The 24,353-nt window shown below is 46.3% G+C and overlaps 1 protein-coding gene across 1 annotated transcript in view; it reads right to left on the bottom strand.

Annotated features, from left to right (window-relative positions):
- Positions 1 to 406: 406 nt before the first annotated feature.
- The window catches only part of GRB2 (growth factor receptor bound protein 2), a 66,140-nt gene continuing 42,193 nt past the window's right edge, over positions 407 to 24,353 (bottom strand). Inside the window, exons 3-6 of the mRNA XM_019981747.2 lie at positions 12,318 to 12,415; positions 6,012 to 6,134; positions 3,159 to 3,327; positions 407 to 2,431 (exon numbers count right to left, since the gene is read on the bottom strand). Coding sequence (XP_019837306.1) covers positions 2,246 to 2,431; positions 3,159 to 3,327; positions 6,012 to 6,134; positions 12,318 to 12,415 — 576 coding nt within the window. The 3' untranslated portion in view covers positions 407 to 2,245. The remainder of the gene's footprint in view (positions 2,432 to 3,158; positions 3,328 to 6,011; positions 6,135 to 12,317; positions 12,416 to 24,353) is intronic.

Here is a 24,353-nt window from a genome sequence, read left to right as displayed (position 1 = left end):
CACCGCCGAGACTCCTTCCACATGGCTCCTTCTGTCCGTCTGTCCTTTATGGAGGTGGGGGGGTGGGCGGGCGGGACGAGAATCAGGCCAGCCACACCTGGTCCTAAGTACTAGATCTGGGCTGGTTTTCAAAGTGTGGCCCATGCCTTCTGTCAGAACCACCAGGTGTGCCTGCGGGTGCCCTCAAAGGCGGAGCTGAGGGTGGGGCCTCCGACTCGACACTAGGAACCTGCTCCCAGGGATTCTGATCAACATGACATGGACATCACTGCTCCCAGAGCCCAAGACACCCACGTGGTTCCCCAGAGTGAGGTGAGTCGGAAATAAGAGCACAAGCACCCCCAGTCCCCAACAGTCTCTAGGTTTTTTACTTTAAGGCAAAGGAGTGAAAAAAAAAGAAAAAATATACAGTGAAGAATTCATTGTATGTTTATTATTCACAGTTAATCACTACCTACCAAATGCTATCCGCAGAGTTAAAGGATTAAGTACATACGTCTTTTTAAACACTGATTTTTTTAAATATATACACACAAAACTTAGTTCTGCAAGGCTGCATGATATACACCAATTCCAAAATAAAACAATCAAATGGTCCAGGTCCAGAATGCCAGAGATTCCTTGTACTATCAGGAGAGAAGCGAGTGGAGAGTGGCGGATGCTCTGTCCAGGAGGGCAGCGCCTCCTGGGCCCCAGGCGCTCCAGGCCAAGCCTGGTCCACGACCAGGTCCAGCAGAGACGCTGACTGACCACTTCAGGAGTTGAAGGCCACCACCAACCCCCAGCGGCTCTGTCTCTGCTGTGGGAATGGGGGGGTGGGGAGAGGATGCTCATGGCGCATCACCATGAGGGACAAGAAGCCGGCAGGAGGCGGACGGACAGAGCTCTGCCACGGACTCAACATTCCTAGTTCCAACCTTCCTTCCGCCTGCCCCTGCGTCACAGAGACACTTCCCTCTCGGGGGGCCAGATGGAGCAGCTATGAACACAGCCCGCTGTGAATGCAGAAACGAAAAACCACCCAGCTGCTTCCCGAACGCAGCCTGAAGCTCATCTGGGTGCGTCAGGCAGGGGACACAACAGGTGAGAGCCATTAACGGATACCCTCAGCTTTCAGAGCAAGAAAGGTGAAGCAAAAATGCTCATTTTCTCCCCCAGTATAGAACATGGTAGAACCTGATACAGTTTAAACTCCTTGGACTTTCCTGCACTTGAAACTGGCTGGCTCCAGAGACTGGTTACTGTGGGTGTCTGAGACTAAGGTGGGGACAGATAACAACCGAGACTGCAAGGTCAAGGGCCCAGCCCCCACCCCAACCCCCCACCAGATGCAGTCAGACGTGGGAAGGCGGCAACCTGGTTCCACTGCACCCTGGCTCCCTTAACCTCCAGGGGCTACAAATGTTAAAGCTGAACCTTAGAGGCTCTGGCTGCCCACAGGCAGGACCCCCACATCCTCCTCTTGCTTGTCTCCTCTTCTCTACCCTGTCCTCCCCTCCCCGGGGGGAAAATATTTACACAGAGTAGGAGACAAATTGGCTGACTGTCTTTAACTTATTTTTAAAATAAAACAAACAAGGAAAAAAACACCACTCAGAAGCAACCCTCGAAATAAGGCAGAAGGCACTATGAAAAACAGCATGCTCAGGAACACCACTTGAAAGGGAAATGGATATAGAAAAGACACAGGCTTGGGGCCTGGCTCGCAGGAAGCCCTGGGGGGCACCAACCCCTCCTGTCACCCCCACTCCCGCCCGCCCTCCTCTAGCAGAAGCTGAAGGGCAGGGACTGCCTGCTCCTGTGAGTGTATATAAAACGCAGAACACAGAAGCGGCTATTCGAAGTCTTCCCAACTAAAACAGACATTTTGCATAGAGAAAATATCAGCCCACGTGGTTTCTTTTCTTTTATTATTGGCATCAGCTAGGACTATATGTGGCAGTAAATGTCATGCACTGATGGACAGAGAGGAAAAAGGATGAAAAAAGGACAGAGGAGGAAGAACAGGAGCAGCAGTGAAAATCTGTAATAAAAACTCTTTTCTTAATTTATAGGTAAGTTTTGGCATTGTTATATCCAACTCCCCCTCCCACCCCCCAGAGTTCCAACCAAAGTGAGCCGGTCACCAGGTGACCCACCAGGTGTTCTGAGCTCCCTCACAGGCTGCTGACAGAGGCAGCTCGTGGGTTTAATTCTTTTGTGTGTGTTTAAAATTTTTCACTTTGTTTAAATAATCTCTTGACTCTTAGACGTTCCGGTTCACGGGGGTGACGTAATTGCGTGGGAACATGCCGGTCTGCCCGTGGCAAGCCCCTTTCCACCAGTTGGGGTCTGAGTTATCCATGACGTGGATAAAGTCTCCCCGACGGAATCCCAGCTCTCCATCCTCTTGGGGGTCAAAGTCAAAGAGGGCTTGGACGTATGTTGGCTGCTGCAGAAAAGGGCAGGGAAAAAACACACACTGCATCCGACTGTGGCCAGCCCCCTGGAAGCGGACAGTGATGGGAAACGAACGCGCGCCAGCCTCTCCACACCTTCTGAAACAACCCCTCACTTCTCCTCCCCTCCACAAATTCTTATGGAGTTTACTCTAGGGGGGGTCGTGTAATCTTTCACCAATGATGGAAGCCACCGCAGGGTCCCCACTGAGGTGGTCAGCCTCGCCCCAGCATCCAGCAGCAGGTACTGCTTCAGGAAAGAACTGCAGAAACAGCCCCTGGAGCTTTGCTTACAATCCCAGATGAGGAAATATTTCAGTTCCCATCACTGTGTCACTTAGGAAAAGTCGAAAGGGTAACGTTTGTACACAACAGGCTGGTGCTAACCAGTACGTGAGGCGTAGGATTTTAGCCATGAGTGTGGACCCCACCCCCTTACAGGTGTGACTTTCCTCACAGTCTACTTCCAGGCAAACTGTGTGTGAGGGTGTGTTAAAGACCCTCATCCTAGAGACACAGGGTAACTTTTGCAGCACACTGCTTCACAGAAGCAGCCTCTGCGAAATGCAAAACTGTTTCAAATCCAAATCTTTAATGTGAGTTAATAATGAGCATAGAAGGCCCTGAAGTAACCCTTCCAAAAAAAAAAAAAAACCTGCTTGCCTAAGGAGCTATTCTTAATTGCTTAAAGATGATCCCAACCTCTCTTTCGAGGCTTACCTGTGGCACCTGCTCTATGTCCCGGAGAAATATCTGCTGGTTTCTGGAGACGGATGTAGATCTGTGATAATCTACCAGCTCATTCAAAGAGTTGAACTTGACCACCCAGAGGAAATACTTTCCAGCCCCATCTCGGAGCACCTTGAAGTGCTGTACATCATTTCCAAACCTGGGGAGGGGCAGAGGATACACGTGAGACCGGGCTGGAGGGCTCTGTCCTGGCTGCCCAGCGGCCACCTGCCCATCAAGCAGGATCCCTGGAGACCCTGTGTCTCGGCCACGCCCTTCCAGGCTGAGGAGACCAGGACTGCAGCACAACTTGACTCCCTGGTGGGTGGAGAGTGCCCTGAGACCCTCCATCAGGATGATGACCGCCAGCGACAACAGGAAGAATCCTCGCCGGACAGGAAGCCCTATTAACCTAATTCTGAAGACATTTGTTAAAAAAAAAAGCCCCACCCTACAGAAAGTTTCTACGTGCCGTGGACTGTGCCAAATGAAAAAAAAGAACTGAAATCCTGTGTGACATCTGAAGACTACAAAAGGTAGGGTAAGAAATAAGGTGAGAAAAGGAGGGACTGGACACACTTCCAACAATTCTCCTGTAACTGGGAAGAATTTAAAGTTGTGTTTTCTAATCAGGGATTTTAGTTCTACATACGCTGAAAAGGTCTCAAAGAAAAGGACATGTAGGGACAATAAATAAAGGCCCAGGCACTGCCTCACCCCTCAAAGGCTTCTCTACCACCTGGAGAAATGACAAACGCTCTCTTTACAATGGCCCAGAAAAACAGCATGATCTGGTTGAACGGGAATGGCCCACCACCATCATGCTCTCTGCCTTCAACATTAGCTCAAGCAAGGCCCCCACCCGTCTGCTCTCTGCTGAGTCCTCAAGGTCCCCACTGGCATCCAAAGATGCTCTATGAACATCTGCTAAATGAAGAAACGGGAGCCTCGCCCTCCCATCATGGGTGTTAAAGCAAAAATACTTCTTAAAACCAACCCAGCAGGTGGCAGCACTGAGCTTGAAGGAAGTCAGTACAGGTGCAAAGAGCTTAGAAACTGCACTGCTAGTTCATGAGAAAAACGGTGGATGAGCAAGAAAGCTTTATTGAGGAAGGACAAATTTAAGTGGCACTTCTGGGCTCAGGGAAGCGCTCTACTGCTGTGCACAGCACGTGGCTTCTGAAAGGGGTACAGGGTCCCTGATGGGGTGAGCTGTTAACGACAGGAGTCTTTCCACCACAGATGCCCAACACCTTGAAAACTTGAGGCTGTGGGTTCTTGAACCTCCTTGGCTCGGGTGCTTGTGTTATTAAGAGGTGGTTATGACACCTGTTTCAAATTTTACTTTTAAAGCAAGGAAAACGTGAGCTCTTTAAAGGTTTTATTTGCTAAAATGGGAGCTTTCTGGTGGCCACCTGGCGAGCATGGGCAGGGACCACGGTCATCAGACAACCAAACGTGAACTGCCAGGGGCTTCTGGGCACCTTTCAAGGATTAACTGCCTGTATCCCTCGTCTTCCACGGTTGGGTTTATCCTTGGGTCTGTGTAAGATGTAAGAAGAGGAGGAAACGCAAGTTGATGAGAAGCATAAAAACTCTTCCATCTCAAGGAGCTCCTCGCCCACCAGGTCCTCGTTTGCATGTGTTCAGTCAGGCTCGTCAGAAAGCCGCTGATCTGCGCATGTGGGAGTGAGGGGCACACGGAAACCTCTGTACCTTCCACTCAATTTTGCAGTGAACATAAACTCTGCTCTTTAGAAAAGTAAAGCCTATTAAGAAGAAAAAAGAAAAGCCATTGCTAGAAGAGGAAAACTGATGATTAGATGGCTTGATTTTTTCATGATGGGACTAAAACCAAACTATACTGGAAATGTAGCTGAGAATACTGAAAACGTTACCTGAAACCACCTCCCACATCTTCACAGAGAAAAGGAACACAAAAATTTTTCGATTTAAACCTACAGTAAAAAAAAAAAAACCCCAACACTTTAACCGCACATTTGGTCCTAAAATGAAACAAGATATTGAGCTGATTTCTGAAACTGAAAAATCTTGATATCATTTGTAAATGGCAAATAGTTCTACAGTCTTCATTTTAAATGTATATTAAAGTGATCTGAGTTTTAATCTAATCAGCCCTTCATCGTATAAATGATGAGGTGATCAGTAAGATTCCTGGGGTGGGAGTTGGGGGGTAGGGGCAGGTTTACTGCAGTATTAACTAGAAACGGACAGAGTCAAAACACATGTGGAAAGGACAACTGGAGTCAAAATCCTTATGTCGTGGGTGGGGAGTGATTAGCTGAGAATTCTCAAAGTTCCAGTTTATATTCTCCATGATCCCCACAGTGGTATGACTCCCTGCCTCCCCCCACTGCATACCAGCTCCCTCCCACATTTAAATTTACCCCTGGGAAAAGCAAAAAGCCCCCAAACTCCTGTGGTCACCTTTTGCCGATGCTGGCAGCCTTTGGGGGGACACCTGGAAAAGGTGCACGAGGCAGCTGACCTGATGACCAGCTGCTGTCAGAGCCGGGTGTGTGGGGACACTGCGGGGCGGGGGGAGTGGGGAGCACTGACAAGTGTCTCCTCTCTGACACTCAGCTGCGCAGCAACTAAGACGGTCTCCACACGGGCATCTAAAGAGCTGCGAGAGACAACTCTGAAGAGGAGCCAGAAATGAGGATTTTAATATACAGTTTTCTGATTTAAAACAGGCTGTTTAGACGAAACCTGCCCCAGGTTGCCACCTTCGGTGAGTGGAGCCAGACACCTGGCCCCTGGCTTCACAACATCCATCAGCTGGAGACAGGATTCCAGGCAGTCAGAGCAGGAAATACTTACTTGACGGAGAGGGAGAAATCCCCAGGAGCACTCTCGCTCTCTCGGATAAGAAAGGCCCCGTCATGCCGCTGTTTGCTGAGCATTTCTTCTGCCTTGGCTCTGGGGATTTTGCCAAAAAACCACCTAAGGAAGGAAGGCAAGCCAGTCAACATCTGCTTCCCCACAAAGAAACGGGATGTCCAGCCTCCCAAACGTAACAGCACACTCTTCACCAGGGGAAGGGCCTCCCCCTCAGCCCTCCTGTCAGTACACACCCGTCCTGGCTTGTGAGGGGTACCGTCTCCTCCCTTCCCCACTCTCCAGAAAGTGACTCATAAGACACAATCATGGGCCACTCTTTCTACAGAGGAAGACACTTAAAGATGGGCCCCCTGAGCCAAAGCCCAGTGGGCCCCCAGCTGACTCATCAGCAAGGCACCGGGGGAAACCCCAGATCTATCGCCTGGAGCACAGAATGAGCCACTTAAGGTGAGACAGGCCTTCCTGCAGCCACTTGATAAGGCAGCAGCCTCTACAGTGGGATGAAGAGAAGGCGGGGCAGGAAAGCTAGGAGGCCGAGAAGCTGGGCCACTTCTAAGGGCACCAAGGGGAGAGGCTCGGGCTGGGAGGGAGCAGCCCCGGCAGGCAGCTGTGGCTGACGCTCCTCTCAAGGCCTCTCTCTGCCGTCATGGCTCAGAGGTTGGTTTTCAGGAACCACCAGGAATGCTATGGTCTACCCGGTGCAGAGCTAGCTCGTTGGATTTGGAGGAAGTTACAGAGTCTCCTCTCCCAGTGCTGATTCACCAGGGTCACAAGAAAAAGTGGGAGAAGTCATGGAAAAGGGCAGGAGCGGCTAGGGCGGGCCTGGAGGAAGAGGAGAAGAAATCTCTGAAACAGTTTCAGGTCACAGGCGCCTCACTTCTCACAGGAAAGCCACAACGAATTAGGACAGATGACTGTGAAAACAAGGTTCTCTGTGCAGAGTTGTCTTTACTGTTGTTATTTAAAAAAAGCAATTGACACCAGTTGTAGCTGATAAAGACCTACCCACTTCATCTAACATGCATTAAATGTGCAAACTAGAATAACTAAAGTTATACATCTAACATATCTATCTTACTTATACGTGACTGCACTGCAAGATGTCTCTGAAGTAACTGTCGTCATTGTTCAGTCGCTAAGTCACGTCTGACTCTGCAGCCCTATGGACTGCAGTACGCCAGGCTTCCCTGTCTGCCGCTATCTCCCAGAGTCTGCTCAAGTTCATGTCCATTGAGTTGGCGATGCTATTTAACCACCTCATCCTCTGCCGTCCTCTCCTCCTTTTGCCTTCAATCTGAAATAATACACTCTGCTAAAATTCCAAGAGAAAGATGGGGGCTGCTGGGAAGGGTGCATTCAGAAGCTGCCATTAGTGACTCCGAACAGGCCTGAAATCTGCAGCCCTGTGTCTACCTCACTTGAGGCAACGCACTGCCAAGCTGCTGGGGAGCTGGTACCACCTATCTTCCTGTGCCTACAAAGAACTCGAGGGTGAGTCCTCCAGTGCCCGGAAGGAAGGCCACACCAGAGAAATCAGGCAGTAACACAGCAGAATGACGGCCAGCCAGGAAAGGACAGCTCCCGGTGCTGCGACCTTGTAGGTGCTTTCTGGTTTGGTCTGTGTGCTCGGGTGGACAGCGCACACGCCCTCAGCAGTCCTGGGGCTGAGAGGCAGGTGGAGTGAAGCTCCTCAACAGTCACACTCTTTCCTCACAGACTGCCCGCCATCTTCCCACCAGGCAGGCGTTTCCTTTCTGTCTTCCTGTTTTAAGGTATAAGTAATGGATCTAAATTAAAATAGCTTAGATGTGTGTGAAATAAAAATAAAAAGCAAGACTTTTCTTCCAAACTCCCCAGAGGCAGTGATTGTTGGCAGGTAGGTGTGTGTGTTTTTAGACCTTCCCCTTATGGTGCACGGTGATACAGATACAGAGGCAGTATTTTTTTGCTCCAGCTTAAAATTAACTAATTTTTATTTTCAACTTAAAAAAAAAATGCTGTAGTAATGCAAAGTACTGACTGAAAGTTTTACAAAGTAAACACACCCTTACTATAAGCATCCCGACTGAAAGATAGAAAATTAGTTGGGGAGTTTGGTGTCTGCTCCTATTTTCACTAAACAACCCCCCCAACCCCCACCAAGAGAAAGGATGTCTCACAATAGAAGGGATATGATGCTACGTGAGGAACAGCTGTCACTCTCAGTTAAAACATTTAGTACCATGTACACCTGCTTAGCATTTCACATTGTTTATAACTAATTTCTTTCAATGGTGACATGTGGGCTTTCCAGGTGGCTCAGTGGTAAAGAATCCACCTGCCAATGCAGGACACACACACAGGAGACTCGGGTTCAATCCCTGGGTCGGGAAGATCCCCTGGAGGAGGAAATGGCAACCTGCTCCAGTATTCTTGCCTGAAAAATTCCATGGACTGAGGAGCTTGGAGGGCTACAGTCCACGGGTCACAAAGAGTCGGACATGACTGAGCATGCATGCAATGAAGGGTGGTATTTATGTGGAATTACATGGCTATGGTCAAACTGTTTAAACTTTTTTAAAAATATGGGTTTATGCTATAATACCATGGGAAGAAGCAGCTTACTTCCAATTCAAGTATATATTTCATCCCATAGGCGCTCGTCCACAGGCATTTAATGTGAAGAGCATATATTTGGATCCACGCCAGTATATACAACTCATGCAACGCTAATGCCAACAATCATTTCGCAGTCTGTGTTTCATTTGTTAGCTCAAACGCTGTATTAGGTCATACTTCATTTTAAACTTCTCTCTTCCTCCCTAACAAAAACTTTAAAAGGCAGGAGAGAGGGGACGGGGAGGGAGGGTGTTCCATGCCCTCCCACAGCTCTGAAGCCAACTCTGACCCCGTGCTGCTGGACATCCATTCACAGAGCAGCTCTGCCTCGTGAAACAGTTCTAAAAGGCCAACCACACCCCTTGGTTCAGGTCGTGGTCTTTTCTGTACTATGGTTTCTTTTTTCAGAACTCGGATGGATGAGCATTGCTTGCCTTCCACTCAGAGTCTGGGAAGGAAGCACCACGGGGCCTGGACTCGATGCTTCCTGATCAATTATTATTCTGAAGTTCCCTATAGTGGGGAGGCACCAGCAGGCATGAGAGTGGTTTTTTCAACCATCAGGCCAGTAACCGCAGCTATCCAAGGAGGATGGCCTTTTCCTATGTTTTCAACAGTCAGATCAGAAATGCCTAAGTCACCTGAAACAATCTGAAGAAAAACAAAGATTTAGAGCCACAGTTTTTTTAATATAAAAATTACAGCCTGCTGTTCTGCTCAAGTTCCCTTCAGCCTGGCAATACAAAAATGAAAGGGAACTGAAGTTGATTTTGTTATCACTGGATCTACCGCTGAAGTCAGCAAACTATGTATGACCCTTAGCCTACATCTACCTGGGTTTGGTATGACCTACTCAGGCTATTTAAAAAATTTAAGGGTTATTTTAAAAAATTCAAACAAAGACGAATACGTGACATGACAGAGACTGCACATGGCCCATAAGGCTTAAAATATTTATTATCTGGCCCTTTACAGAAAAGCTTGAGCAAATCCTGGATCTCTTGAGGCAGGATTACAGGAACAGACGTGCACATTTTTGGCTTGTATGGACCGAGAGGTAGGAAGCCCTGCGTGGCTCCCAGTGACCACTGGCCAACTGCTTTTCCTGAGGGGTATATTCTGTGATGCAGTCCGTGAAAAGCCCACACAGTCCCCAAAGCAACTATGGAACCTAAGTGGCCACAAGAATGCAAAAGTGTGCTTAGTGCACGTCCCAGGAATCTGTAGCGCTCTGCCTGTCTTTTGGAGTATCTTGGATAGCACTACTTGCACCAACATTTTAGTAACCCAGGCATCAGTTCAGTCGCTCAGTCATGTCTGACTCTTTGCGACCCCATGAACCACAGCACGCCAGGCCTCCCTGTCCATCACCAACTCCCAGAATCCAACCAAACCCATGTTCATTGTGTCCGTGATGCCATCCAGCCATCTCATCCTCTGTCGTCCCCTTCTCCTCCTGCCCTCAATCTTCCCCAGCATCAGGGTCTTTGCATGGCTAAATGTTCAGTTCAGTTCAGTCGCTCAGTCGTGTTAAAATGTTAAATGTTAATACCCGCCAATCTAATGTTACAGGGACCCCAAATGAACGTTATCAGTCCACTGACAAGGGGCCAGGAATCTCTTTCATGGAACGCCTCTGAGTATTTAGTACTTTGGCTCTCATTGTCATGGACAAATTGGTCCCAGCCTTTCTGCAAGCATTTGGGTCTGAGTATCAATTCAAAACTACTTACTGAGCTACTATGTGCAGAAGCAAGGCATGAGTTGCAAGGGAGTATAAAAGCAGAAGACAAAAATTCCTCAAGGAATCTAGTATCTTTTTAGGGGAAGTGGGGAGAAATCAAACTCATACAGCTATAAAGATACAAGACAGTCCAAGTTTCAAACAATTTTAGAAAAATGTCCTTTACAAATTAGACTGATTTTCTCCTTGTAAATCATTCCATGAAACATTTAGTGAGCCATCAAAAGGTGCTGGGTTTTTTTTGAAGCATAAGCAGTTTCCTTGAAGACCCCACAGATGCTTCATTACAGACAGTTCTGTATCTATACAGAATAGACATTAATAGGTTTCTTCCCATTGCCAGACTGAAGGGTAACCCACCCCTCACTCTCCAGGTGATGGCTTCCTGGATGTGATTTCTCAAAGAACTTCCTATTAATTGTGCAGACATTTTATATACATAATTTAACTACAGAACGTAACTCTGCAGGTCTCTGCACATAATGAGAACTGTGTAAGAGTTCAGTGACCAAAACATGAACCTGACAGATGGTTCAGAGGGAAGCTCCGGAGTCATTTGTCTTGTTTTATGGAAGGCAAAGCATCATCTTAGAGCCGATTCGGTTCATAAGAGAGCATTTAAGTCCCTTCACTTCCTGGAAAAAGGGGTACATCTATGGGGAGAAACTCACATTGCTCTATAGTTTTCTACACTGTTAGTCTTTTATAACGAGAACCATATTCACACAGCAGGAGCTTGGGATGCACACACACTACTGATGTAAGACAGATAACCAATGAGGACCTAGTGTGACACAGCGAACTCCACTCAATATTCTGTGATAACCTTTATGAAAAATGAATCTAAAAACACAATACTGTAAATCAACTACACTCCAATCAACTAAAATATTTAAAAAGATGAGAACTAGATTCATAAATTAGTGGTTTTAAAACTGAAAATACTGGAAGCTTCTCAATTTGCAGGATAGAGAGGAATGAGCTGTACCATGGTCAAGGCCCTTTGCGCTCTATGGTGCCTGGGTAAGATGATGTGAGATCTGTGTAAGACAAGTGGAGGTTAAGATCTTTGCTCCAGTATCTGGGGGAAGAGAAGCGACAGGGACACATCACAACAGTGACAATGAGGGAGAGGGACAAATGGGCTGCTGCCTCGAGGTGGGCAGTCATCTACAAGTCTTCTTTACCATTCCGTTGTTAAAACAAGTAGGTAAGATCTACCATTTCTCTGTCTCAGTGGCATTCTAATCTGAGCACCGAAAGCCTCAGTTCTCCCTGACATACAAGAAAACGACTGTGTCTGAGGCAGGAGCAGAGACGATGCAAGATGGGAGAGAGAAGGGTGGGAGGGACGTGGCCTGTCAGGGCTCCCAGGACCCCACCCTGTCACATAGCAACATAAAAGCTTCTGGAATTAAAAACAAAATTTTCCCCACTGTTCTCAGCAGCCTTTTGTTTTCTCTGAAGTGGGAACACTCAAATGGAGGCTAGGCCAGTGATTATAGTAACACTGACCGAGAACCAATTACGGGCCCAGTACTGTGCTCTGGTGGTGTCAATATTATTAAGACATGGTCCCATAGGAAAATCAAACATACCAATACAAAACCATGTGACAAGTACCTCTTCTAAAAACTCAAAAAGCGCAGAATCTGGCATTTTTTGCAAAATGCAAAACACATCTGGCACCAAGGGTTTCACAGAAGAATAATTATGGCCCTAACTTTTATCATTTGCAGATCACAGACAATTATCACTGAAAACATAGACCATCATTGACTATTATGCTCTCGTTATACACTCTTACGAACATGGAAAATCAACGTGCTTTGTTAATTCCCTGGGAAAACAGAGTAAAAAGCATGACATCCATCCCGATTATCTCAATTTTAGAAACAAGCAGGCGTGTCTGACCCTGGATGGTCAAGCAGAGCCCAACTTACGGATGTGGTTTCATTTCTATGTAGTTCTTGGGGATGAAGCCGTCTTTCCCATTGAGCTCTGCCTTGTACCAGTTCTGATCACATTCCTCATTCAAAACCTGAAAAGAATTCAAACAAGGAGAGAAAACAGTCATTTCCTTTTCACTCTTGGGTGGGAAGCCATGAGGGTGATTATGGTGCCTTTTGGGTTTGTTTGTAAAAGGTGTTCTTTTGGAGTATGATCACGTGGACGTCAAACTTGTGATTTCCAACAAGCCGAGTTATGGAAACTTAAAAAGAGAAGGAGTTGTCTCTGGAAATGAGAAGTTCAGGCTCCTAAAAATCTAGCATTAATGCCTCAGCAGAAAAGGAAAGGGAGGGAAAAATAAAAGGTGAGTTTCTGTGAGGAGATTCTGCAGAGCAGCAAACGCTGACCAGAGAATGAAGGGCAGGGAAGGTGTCGCTGCACAGGCGGGTGGCAAAAGCGCGCGCTGAGGCCGCCCGGGGTCTTCCAGCCGGCTTCCACCACGAGGCCCCACCCCGGCTCTCCCCACACTGTCCCTGGGTTGCCAGAGTGTGGGTCAGCCACCGGCACGCCGCCACCTGCAGGCACCGCTGTGTGCCCTGGTGTGCCAAAAACGCATTTTAATGAAGAAACACGGCAAGTCCTACTTCCCTTATCCTCAAGGGCAGTCAGAGAAGGCTCAAAGCACACCAACCAGCCTAATTAGGGGACAGACCCAGAGACCATACAACTGAGCCACTGCATCCTACAAAGTGAAAACAGACCTAGAAATGTGATGTAATCCAAGGTTACGAGCTAGCGAAGACCACATGGATTTTCAGAACTCAAAGGAAGGTGCTCTCCAATACTTACTTATATGGACAGGTCAGGCCAAGATACTGTTATCTGTAGAGTATTAAAAGAAAAAGAACAGAGCTAGGCACAGTATAAAATCCACTCTCTGAATCCCAGATTTCTAACAAAAGGCAAAAGGTATAAGGCATTTTTAAAAAACTATTAACTTAAAAAGAGAAACTGAAATGTGAGGCCAACTCCACAACACAAACACAGGTAAACGTTGATGAGCTAACTAGTACGGTGGTAGTTAATCTATCCTACGGAGCAAAATTCTAAAAGGAAGCTGGTAAAATTCTTGAAAAAATTATTTATTCATGATGCTGAACAATGCTGGGCTCACTGCCAATTTACAACCTGGGCTGCTTGATGTATATGTAGTACTGGCATTTCAAAGTGAGGTACAACTTTGGAAAGGACAGATGAGGCTGACAGATACCAACAGTGAAGCCGCACTAAAGGTGCTTCCTAGCGACTTCTCTTTTGAAAGGAGGCTGCAGCGGAGGAGTCGTACAAAGCTGGTGCCTACTCGTGATGCTGGCTAACCTGAAGTCCTCAGAGTCAGTCGCTGAGCTGAAGTGCGCAGAAGACAAGGCAGAAAATCTTGCAAGGGCTAATATATGTGATAGCTGGAAAAAAAAAAAAAAACCAGCTACTGGCGAATCCCATCAGACTCAGATGAAAACCTTTTTCTTTCCATTATTTTCCCCTAAATTTTTTTCAAAAACTGTACTGGGAACAGAGAAATCATTCTGTTGCTACCAGGCAAGTATACAGCACCCGCACACCCGCACACCAAAGACAATGGCTGGAGACAGAGGGGCTCCTGAGGCGCTCCCTGCCACAATGACATCAGTGTCTGGCCTTGAGCACCACGGCTAATCCACTCGGATCACAGAAGATTCCAGAGCACGAGAGCAGAGGAGCTTCAGGCCAGGATTCTTGTGTCTACCAAAAAGAAGGGCCAGAAGAAAAATGGGGTCTAGTAATTATCTCATAAAGCATCATGGCCTGTTTGGACCAAAAAACAGAGTAAGGTAAAAAAGGACCGTTTTAATTCGTGACTAATAACCCTGCAGCAAAGGTGCTACATGCCAAGTTTTTGGAACTGTACATTCTTCTTGTCACCTAAGACAGAGGCAAACCTCCCCCTAAAAAAATGCCCACAACCCCAACAACAAAAGAAACTCCAGGCCAACCCCTGGAGTCTCTTTTAGAAACTTTTAGAACTATGGTTTTCTGCAGAACAAAATTAACAAAATTATGTTGTTTAGTATGCTCTTCTCCCAAGAAGGTAGGGAAATATGGAACTAATACGTTGAGATCATCATCATCACTTTGGCTGCGTGGCTTGTGAAATCTCAGTTCCCCAACCAGTGATGAACCTGGCCTCGGCAGTGAAAGCCCAGGATCTCAACCACTGGACCACCAGGGAACTTCCCAACACTTAGATTATTTTTAATGTAATGTTTGAATATGGGAGGCTAAAATTTTAGTTCTCTGGGAACGTTCTAGTATCCAGAATATCGCTTTGCCAGAAAGCCACGGTGCTGCTACGGTGTGCCTCTAAATCTCCATACACGATAAATTAAGCACAGACTGGTTCTGCAGGAGACAGAGCGCAGGAGAAAGGGCCCTGCTAAGCCCGGGTCACAGAGAGTGAGGACCAAGGCTTCCCACCAAGCAGGCACATCAGCTTTCACAACTCAAACCAGGAAAGCCCAGGATGGCATAATTTAAGAGCTGAAAATCAAGTTTAAATGCTTGAAACAGTGAAGGGCATAAATTGACATAAGTGAGTCTAGAGCAGAGCTGAGAAGGGCACCAGGACCAGACGCATCTGTGCCTACAGAGACCGTGCTGAATGTGCTGTGGCTTTAGATGAGGTTCCCACCCCTCCCCGAGTGATCTGCTCAAGCCCAAGCAGAGTTCTGAGAAGGAGCAGACTGCTCCTATCACTACTTCCCCGAAACACAGGCAACTCACCCTTCACTCATTCATGACCTCTTAACAAAAGAGATGATTGAGTTCAACCACCACATTTTCATTCTGGTTTGAAAATTCCAAGGAATGTTTTTAGCTGTTACCCCACAGCTGCATGTTCTATGCCAACCCCCATATTCCCTCGAGTGATGACTTTGTAGCCATCAAAACACTTTGGTTTAACGGAAGCAGACTGATCAAGAGATGAGATTATGAGAGGAGGAAGAGACAAGTTTTAGTGAAGCTTTCATTTGTTCTTCTTCTGGTTGCAAAAAGACTGAAAGTAAGATCACAGCCACAATCAGGAAGAGAACTAAAAGATAAGGAATGGTCTGAGGTTTGCAAAGAAGAATTAAAACTATTGCAGTCTGTTTCATGGAAGGGACACAATGGCTGCTTTTGAGCTGTCGCTAAAGTTAAATTTCTTAACGTGCAAGCTGATAAACCTGGGTATATTCAGCCTGTGAAAATTCACTGAACTGTGCACTTACGATATATAATTTTTCTATATGTATATCATACTTCAACTGAAAGAACTATTTCGGTCAAGAGAACAGTAATATTATAGTCCAATTTACTTGTAAGTAACACACACCCCTAGGGCCTCATTCACCTCCAGTACAAACTTTTCACACCAAAAATACACAGGTGAGCAGAAAAGAACACAGCGAGGCTTCAGAAACCCCCGCCATGATAGCCTGACATCACTAACCTGTGAAAAAATTTAATTCCCGGAAATAAGAACTTTCTTCACAAATGATAACTCAGAGGATTCCACGTTATACTTCTGTATATATATATATATATTTTATTAGTTGCTTTATTAATTGCTTTACAGTGTTGTTAGTTCTGTTGTACAAAGTGAATCAGCTATATGTATACATATATCCCCTCTCTCTTGAACCTCCCTTCCACCCCTTCTATATTATATAATTTTGATAACATGATTCACTGTTGCCCCCACCCCACCCCCAATCTGAGACTATTCTAAAGGCAATACAAATTTCCATTTATACTGCCAACTTAAAGGTTTCCAAATAGTTTAAAAAATAAATAAAAAAAAAAAGCCAAAGGTCAACGATTCAGATCTCAGACCCCTTAGGATACACCTAATGTGACAGGATTTGACAGGCTCACATGGGTTCAAATTTCAACTTCCCCAACAAGGAGCTGTGTGGCCTTGAGCAGACGACCACTTTCAAGATTTTGGTTTCCCATCTATAAAGTGGTGATAAAACCTACCACTGAGAGGGTTTTCAGTGGTAAACGACACTGCATTTCCATACAAATTACAGAAAAAGGGTGTCTTTTAGGGAAAAGGTAGATAAAGTTTGTTTACAGACTGCTGTATTTTGAAATATTGGGGGGGGGGGTGTTTTCTTGCCTGAACATATCCAGTCATTTGTAAATAAACAAAATAACGAAACCATGATTTAAAAAAGACAAAAAAGCCGTGCAGTTCTAGAACAGTACCCATCAAAGCTTTCAATATTCATTCTAACAGCTTGCATGGGGTTCAACACTTCCTCAGGGAAAAATTACCCAAAGTTTTATATCAGTTTGTGAAGCAATGTATAAGAGAGAGCATTTGTACAAAAAAGATAGAAACGATTACATATTTAAGCTCCTTCACCACATAAAAATAAAAATACCAGTACAGCTGGTCCCTGCTTTACAGAAATTCTACATAAGGAAGTGAGGTTTCCCTCACTTCATCTTAAAGATCAACTAATCCCACTCAGGCAACACTGAAATACCGCCCTGACCTGAAGACAAATGTAAAGAGCTATGGCAATCCTACCACATAATTTCAAACACACACACACACGCAGGCTTTTTTAAACGTTATAACCCTAAGAACAACTGTACAGGGCCCTGGCTAGGGTAACAGTACTGGGACAGCCATTTAAAATCAGTTCTCTTCAGCCTGTTACATATTTTATTAGAAACTATTAGGATGCTCTTCAGCTTCTCAGACTCCTTTAGTATGGATGGCTGTGTCGGCCTCAAACTACACTGATTCATTCTGAACACTTTAAGTAAGTGCTTTACGATCACCAGCTCCATCTGCTACAGTTTTTGCTCAACATGAAAAACATCTTGGCTACGCTGCTTGCTCTACCGTGTGCCAAATCATGAAAAACACCCACACTGTAGACGAGTTACTCTGAATTTTAATGATGAGATGATCAACTTAAACGTAGTTTAATAATTAAGGTTCCTGGCCCCACAGAAACCTAAGTTGCTTATGTAAACGCATAGAGCAACAGCCTTCAAAGTCCGGCAGGTCAGTCTCCGTGATGAAAGACTACAACTCTGTAGAGACACAGCGGTACCTTTTGACCCCGTCAAGACGTTGACAGGTAGTGGGCCCTTAAAGACCGGACAGTTGAGAAGAAATGTATATGTATTAAGTTTTAAAGCTCTCTCAATTTTGGCAGATTTATAAAAATGTGTGTAAACACCAAATTATGTTTTATTAAAAGAAAATCTATTCATTTAAAAAAGTATTTATGTAATGATATCACATCAAGGGGGTATTTTTGCTTTATGGTGATGAACTCTTTCAATAGAAGTACAATATCTGTGCCATGAAATGTGTTTTTTGTTCCCTTTGAAATGGATATTTCCAGAAGACTCGTTTCTTTGGGGATCAAGAAGCCCTAAACTCTTTAATTTTTTACATTACTTTCGAGAAAGGATTCTATTTACCAAACTAAAGAAATCCAAAGGGCATTTGTTGATCAACTTTACTTTCTGACCACCAGACACACAGGCATGCTAGGTTTTCCCCAGAAAACCCCCAAACCTTCCACTGGTAAAAATCACTCATCGCTTGTATAATCCCACCTGAATACAACCAGTAACACGGTGCCCTTTCTCCTGTTGCCCAAGAGATGTCTCGCTACCCTCCCTAAGCAGCTGCTACTAACGAGGATCAGTTCAAAAGAGAAATACTGGTGAATCAAGAGGTCAAGTCTCCTACAGGTCCAGGTGTTGTAGTTTAGGGCTGACCAGGTGTGACCTCAATCTATATTTGGTGCTCTGAATCACTTCAAACATCACTGTTTTCCTGTTAAGAAGTCTTAAGGAGCCTCCTATGGGTCCAAGTTATTCTCAGTTTGGCATTCCACTTCTCATAACTTAGCCACCAACTACTTTCTGTCATTCTCACCCACTTCTCTAAATGAACACTTCAGTTTGCCAAGCTAGTCCACTCAGCCACCTCTAAACACAGTCCTCCACGTCCACAGTCTCGCGCCTTCCCTCTTTCCCATCTACTCACACCTCACCCACCGCTGTTTTAGTACTGTGCACCCGAATGCTCTGTCCTCTCCTAAGCTGCAAGCATCCTAAGAGCTTGGCTCCACGCCACTCTCATCTGTGTTCTTCACAATCCTCAGAATGGCATCGAGCATATTCTGAGGAACTGATTTGTATGTGGGGGGTTTGTTCTAAGTAATGCACATGGGATCAGAGCTAGCTGGGCCTGGGGACAAGTGAAAGGGCACCATGTTACATGTTACCATGAAATGCCTTGTGAAACTAACCTCTCTTAAAATGACCCTCAAAAGACTGATCGTCATGAATCTGTTCCCCCCAAGGAAGAGAGGCAAAATAAAGGAAGTAACAGAATTAGGCAATCCATCTTCCTGTAACTTAAGCACCATGTGGAGTACTTCAAAAGGGAGTACCCTAAATTCTTCCCACGATACTACCGCTTCTAACTTTCTCCAAGCTAAAAAAATAGAAGGGTGGGGTGCATAGGCAGGGAAGGGAAATTTCTCCATGACTGATGAAAGGGTATGTCCTAGGTGGACTAGGGAGGGAAGGTCTCTACATACGTCCCAACTGACAGCTCTCAGCATGGGCACTTCCTGGACCAGTAAGATGCCTGGTTCAGCATGCATGTCTGGCTGCTGTTGCTGCTGCTGCTGCTAAGTCGCTTCAGTCGTGTCCGTCTCTGTGTGACCCCAAAGACGGCAGCCCACCAGGCTCCACCGCCCCTGGGATTCTCCAGGCAAGAACACTGAAGTGGGTTGCCATTTCCTCCTCCAATGCATGAAAGTGAAAAGCGAAAGTGAAGTCGCTCAGTTGTGTCCGACTCTTAGCGACCCCATGGACTGCAGCCGAGCAGGCTCCTCCATCCATGGGATTTTCCAGGCAAGAGTACTGGAGTGGGCTAGTGACTTACTTTTGCAGGTTGTTAATTTTATAGCTACAACTCCTCCAGCAAAAGGCTTACAAAGGACAGTAATGAAGATCTTCACCTTTTTCCTTCTTCTGAATGGCAGTCAAGATGATGCACAAAGAAAAATGCCTGCACTCTCTCTCTCACACACAACCATGATCGACTATGTTAAGAGTTCAGGATCACTCCCGCATTTTTTTTTTAAATGAAAGATTTCCTTTATAATATTCACACATGTAGGAGGATGAACAATTAAGAAGACTAACCAAATTATAAGAATAATTATAAGAATAACCAAAAGATTATTTTTCTTTGAGAAATATTTCAGTACTCAAAAAAAAAAAAAAAGGATTGGGTACTCTTAGCAACCTCTCCAGGTTTGGCTGTCATTAAGAAAGTTGCCCATGACATTTTAACAAAACAGGAAGGTCGTTCACACTTATGTAACTATTACTCCACCCAGATGAATCTGGAGGCAGTGAAACCTAAATGCACAGGCAGTACCCCAAAATAAACTCTTTATATGGTACAAGAGTTTCCATTCAAAATAAGTGTCTTCTGTATTTGGCGACTTGCGGAAGACCTATTACTTTGGTATAGCTGACTGCTCAACAGAAGAATGCAATGCTCTCAAGGTGTCAGGATTTCAACCGCGGGGGTTTGGGGCAGTTGGGGTGGGGGTCATGGTGGACAGAGACAAAGATAAATATGAGGGAGTTTCAAGAGAGAAAATGCTGTGCATTTGAAAAACTCAACAATCCTGCCACAGCCTGCCAGGAATGAGACTGCTAAGCCCTGAGCCAGGTGAACTGAGGACACAATGGCCACCCTTCCCTCCCCAGGGAGCTTGGGGTCTGGTGAAACGCCTGTGGCAACACCACGGGGGATGCCAGGAGAGGGGGGATTACGGGTACTACGGCAAGGACTGGTTCAACAGACAATGTCTGAGTTCCAAACACCAAAGGGAAAGACGTAAGTCCAGTTTAGGGGTTACAGGAAAGCTTCCTGGGTGAAGTGTGCTTAGTCACTCAGTCCTGTCCGACTCTTGGTGACCCCAGGTTCCTCTGTCCATGCAATTCTCCAGGCAAGGATACTGGGGTGGGTTGCTGTGCCCTCCTCCAGGGGAGCTTCCCAAGCCGGGGACTGAACCCAGGTCTCCCACGTTGTGGGTGGCTTCTTCACCGTCTGAGTCACCAGGGAAGCCCGGGTGAAGTGTGAGGAAGGTTACATCCCCAGCCCCAACCTCAGGGCGCACTGTGTGCATCCCTGGTTCTGCTCCACTTGCGCAGAACTCTGCGTGGGAGGAACACGGCAGACTTCCCAACTTGCTGTCAGGCAAATGGAGGGCTGGACGGTTCCCTCGGTCCACTTGGCAGCCACTGACCAACAGACTGGTTAAGCTTCCCTAAGTTAGTAAAACCCTTACTAATGGTATCAGAACTCCTAATTGGAAATAACCAAAATAATCACAAAACTTCCTGGCTGAAGATCCCTGGGTTGGGAAGATCCCCTAGAGAAGGGAATGGCTACCCACTCCAGTATTCTTGCCTGCAGAATTCCATGGACAGAGGTGTCTGGTGGGCAACAGTCCATGAGGCTACAGAGAGTCTGACGTGACTGAGCGACTAATACACACACACGGCTAACTCTTTAATGATATATATTTAGCTACCATCCTTGTTCATTAACGGAAGGCTGTCAACTTTAGGCTAAATCCTACAACTCTCTCCTCAAAAAACACTAAACAAAATAAACAAAGCCTCTCAAGCCAGGGGAACAGCAGTCACCTGTTTTCTAATGACAGGCAAACCTGCTCAGGTTCATCAGCTCTACACTCTATGATCTAACTCACTTCCTGTTGCTTCAGCAAAAAAAAAGGCAGGAGTTTCCCAAAAAGTCCTTTTCTGCCCCAAATTAATGACAACAGAGTTTATTAAGTTTTACTCAGGCTTATTGATCCAAGATGTGAACTAAATAGGGTCTATTGATTAATAGTCATTGTGGGACCCAAGAGCCACCCCACAGAATCTAATAGAAAAAAAAGGCATCAGTCACTGAGCTTAATCACTGGCAACTGCATGAGAATCTGCTGCTGCTGCTAAGTCGCTTCAGTCGTGTCCGATTCTGTGCGACCCCAGAGACGGCAGGCCACCAGGCTCCCCCGTCCCTGGGATTCTCCAGGCAAGAACACTGGAGTGGGTTGCCATTTCCTTCTCCAGTGCATGAAAGTGAAAAGTGAAAGTGAAGTCGCTCAGTCATCTCCGACTCCTAGCGACCCTGTGGACTGCAGCCCACCAGGCTCCTCCTCCCATGGGATTTTCCAGGCAAGAGTACTGGAGTGGGTTGCCATTGCCTTCTCCAGCATGAGAATCTATGACTCCGCAAATCTCAAGGCCAGGGGTCTTTACACCTAGGGTGCTACCATTCCGAACCAAAAAAACCTAGTTCCAAAAGCATTTTCCACTTCTGAAGCAGCTAATCCAGCTCCATGGCAGGAGAGTCCGTAATCCCATGAGAGACAGAGGGACTGGGCGAGCATGTTGAGTCCCCACCCCATTGCCAGGGTGGAGGTGATGCAGGCAATTAAACAGGTAAGTACAAATACTAAACTGAAAATGTGGATTCGTGCTGTGTTAAGTGTAGGATTAGGGAGCAGAAAAGACAGGGACCTCCTTTAGTCTGGGAGGGAGGGGGCATGTGGGCACAGAGTAATATTTGAGGGGACACCCAAAGAGCTGCCTATGAGTAGTCCAGGCAGAAAGCTCCAGTGAGAAAATCAGGGAGCTCAAAGTGCTCAGAAGCCACTGAAGAGTGGCAGTCAGGTTTGCCTTTTTCAAACATTCCAATGTGAGAATGAAGTGGAGGGAAAACCAGGTGAGACCCACCCTAGCTGCCAGGTGGAAGATGCCAGCACTGGGACTGCAGTGGGAAAGTGAGGTGCAGGGAAGCAGACAGAGTCAGGATACCTAGAGGTGGAATCAAAAGAGCTTGGTGGGTAGATGGGACTCAGTGGGCTCCCTCTTGGCCATCGATTCTCTTTTTCTCTCTGTAAAGCACTTTAGAAAAACAGCTATATAGAGCTGCTGGTGAATATCCTTCTTTTAGCGTCCTCATGAGTAAAGCCTAACTGCAAAGGCAGACGGTGCTCCTGAGCCTCTCCAGGTCCAGTGGACACTCTCCCTCACCTCTCTGTGCCCTGTATGGACCTGCCACGGCTCTCTGGTTCCCCAATGGGGAGGCCCGCGGAAGGCGGCTTCCTACTGGGGACTCTGTGGGCGGCCTCGGCCCCCCCCAGCTAAGCGTTCAGCCCTCTCAGCTCAGTCGCCTCCTCCTCCAGGCTTTGGTAGCGCCTCCCCCTTCCTGCAAGCTACTGTCTTCTTTCTCCAAGCCTCAAGATGGTAACCCGCTTTCCAGCTCTGGGTACCGCACCATCCCCTGTGGTTTCCAGAGAAACCCTGCCCATACCTTTCTTGTAAACGGTCTCATTAATAAAATCTCTTCAGGTTAGCCCATTTAGGTCTGTCATGTGTTTCCTACCAGGACCCTGGCTGAGATTCCCCTCAAATCAGTTCTATTCATCCTTTGGAACGGATTAAGGAGATATTTCATCACATAAAGTGACAGTTAAGGGCAAACAGATAACAGAAGTATTCCAAATTCTACTAACTACTTGGGAGAAGAAAACTTAAAAGACTCTTGAGGTCCACCATTCTTAAGCCGTTAAATAATTCTGTCTACTATTAAAGTAGTTACAGGGAACTAAGAAAGGTGACGAAGCAATGAAGACCTAGATCTGTAATCCGGCGAACGCTAGGCGGTCCTGATGAGTTAGCTGCAGCTGCTGTCCTCTTTGAATTGCACTCTGGTCCATGTTTGAGCACGTACTACACTGACAGCTTTGTGCTAGGAAGCTGCGATGGGATCTGGGGGGTGGGGGAAGAGACACAGTCCTACCTTTGGAAGTGTTTACAGCTAAGGGAGCTATGCATGTAGATAATAAGGGAATAAGTAGAAATTGGGATAAGGGAAATGGCTGGTTTTAAGCTGACTATGGAATTCATGGGAGAAGGCAATGGCACCCCACTCCAGTACTCTTGCCTGGAAAATCCCATGGACAGAGGAGCCTGGTAGGCTGTAGTCCATGGGGTCGCTAAGAGTCAGACATGACTGAAGCAACTTAGCAGCAGCAGCATAGAATTCACAGCTACATGTTTCCAAATGAGCTGCTTGGTTGATGTAGAAAAAATTCAGTTCATGTCTGGAGGAACTAGAAAAATGGCAACTTCAAATAGTCCAGGAATAGAGAAAGAACTTAAAGGCAGAGCAACTCAGAGTAGGTAAGAAGGTGTGGTAAAACAAGGCCATTGTCCCTTTTATATTTTAATTGGGTTCAAAAAAGGAGGGAGTTGCTGTTAAGTCACACAGCTGGTATCCTCTCTCTGCCAGGCTACAAAGTACCCTCCTGCGAAACGGAGCGGTCACATGTTTAAGCGACCAACAGGCACTGTGGATGGCTGGATGGGGCTCAATGGCGTGGAGCTGCCTCTCAGGTAATCTCCAGGGCGAGGCTACTCCACTGCCCCTCCTCACTGTCTCCACCACTCTGCTCAAGTGCCACCAGGAAGGCTGAAGAGTCTTGTAGCCCAGAAACCTTCAAGGCTGGAGTATCATGTGGGCCTGCCTGGGGTAACTAGATCAAGTGGTCTATTCCAATCTTCTGTCACTCAGAGATTTGACAGACTACCCACTTCCTCTACTTTTGGATGACTGGATTGGCAAAGATGAAAACAAGTTAATATTCAGTGATGATGACCGGCTGTTCCTGTGGGAGTATAAAAAGGTGTATGGTTTCACTGAAAAGAATTTAGCCTTAAGTATCAAAGATCTGAATTTTCATACCTATTAACCCAGTAAAGCCCAGCCATTCTTAGGACTCTATTCTAATCAAATAATCAAGATGTACTGTGTTAAGACTCAGGCAGCAGACAATTATGAGTGTTCATTTTGAGTCAGCGTCTGTGCT

The sequence above is a fragment of the Bos indicus genome, chromosome 19 (genome assembly GCF_029378745.1).
Source record: "Bos indicus isolate NIAB-ARS_2022 breed Sahiwal x Tharparkar chromosome 19, NIAB-ARS_B.indTharparkar_mat_pri_1.0, whole genome shotgun sequence".
Classification (NCBI taxonomy): domain Eukaryota; kingdom Metazoa; phylum Chordata; class Mammalia; order Artiodactyla; family Bovidae; genus Bos; species Bos indicus.
Note: the sequence above shows the minus strand (reverse complement) of the source record. Positions and strands in the feature narration are given on the sequence as shown.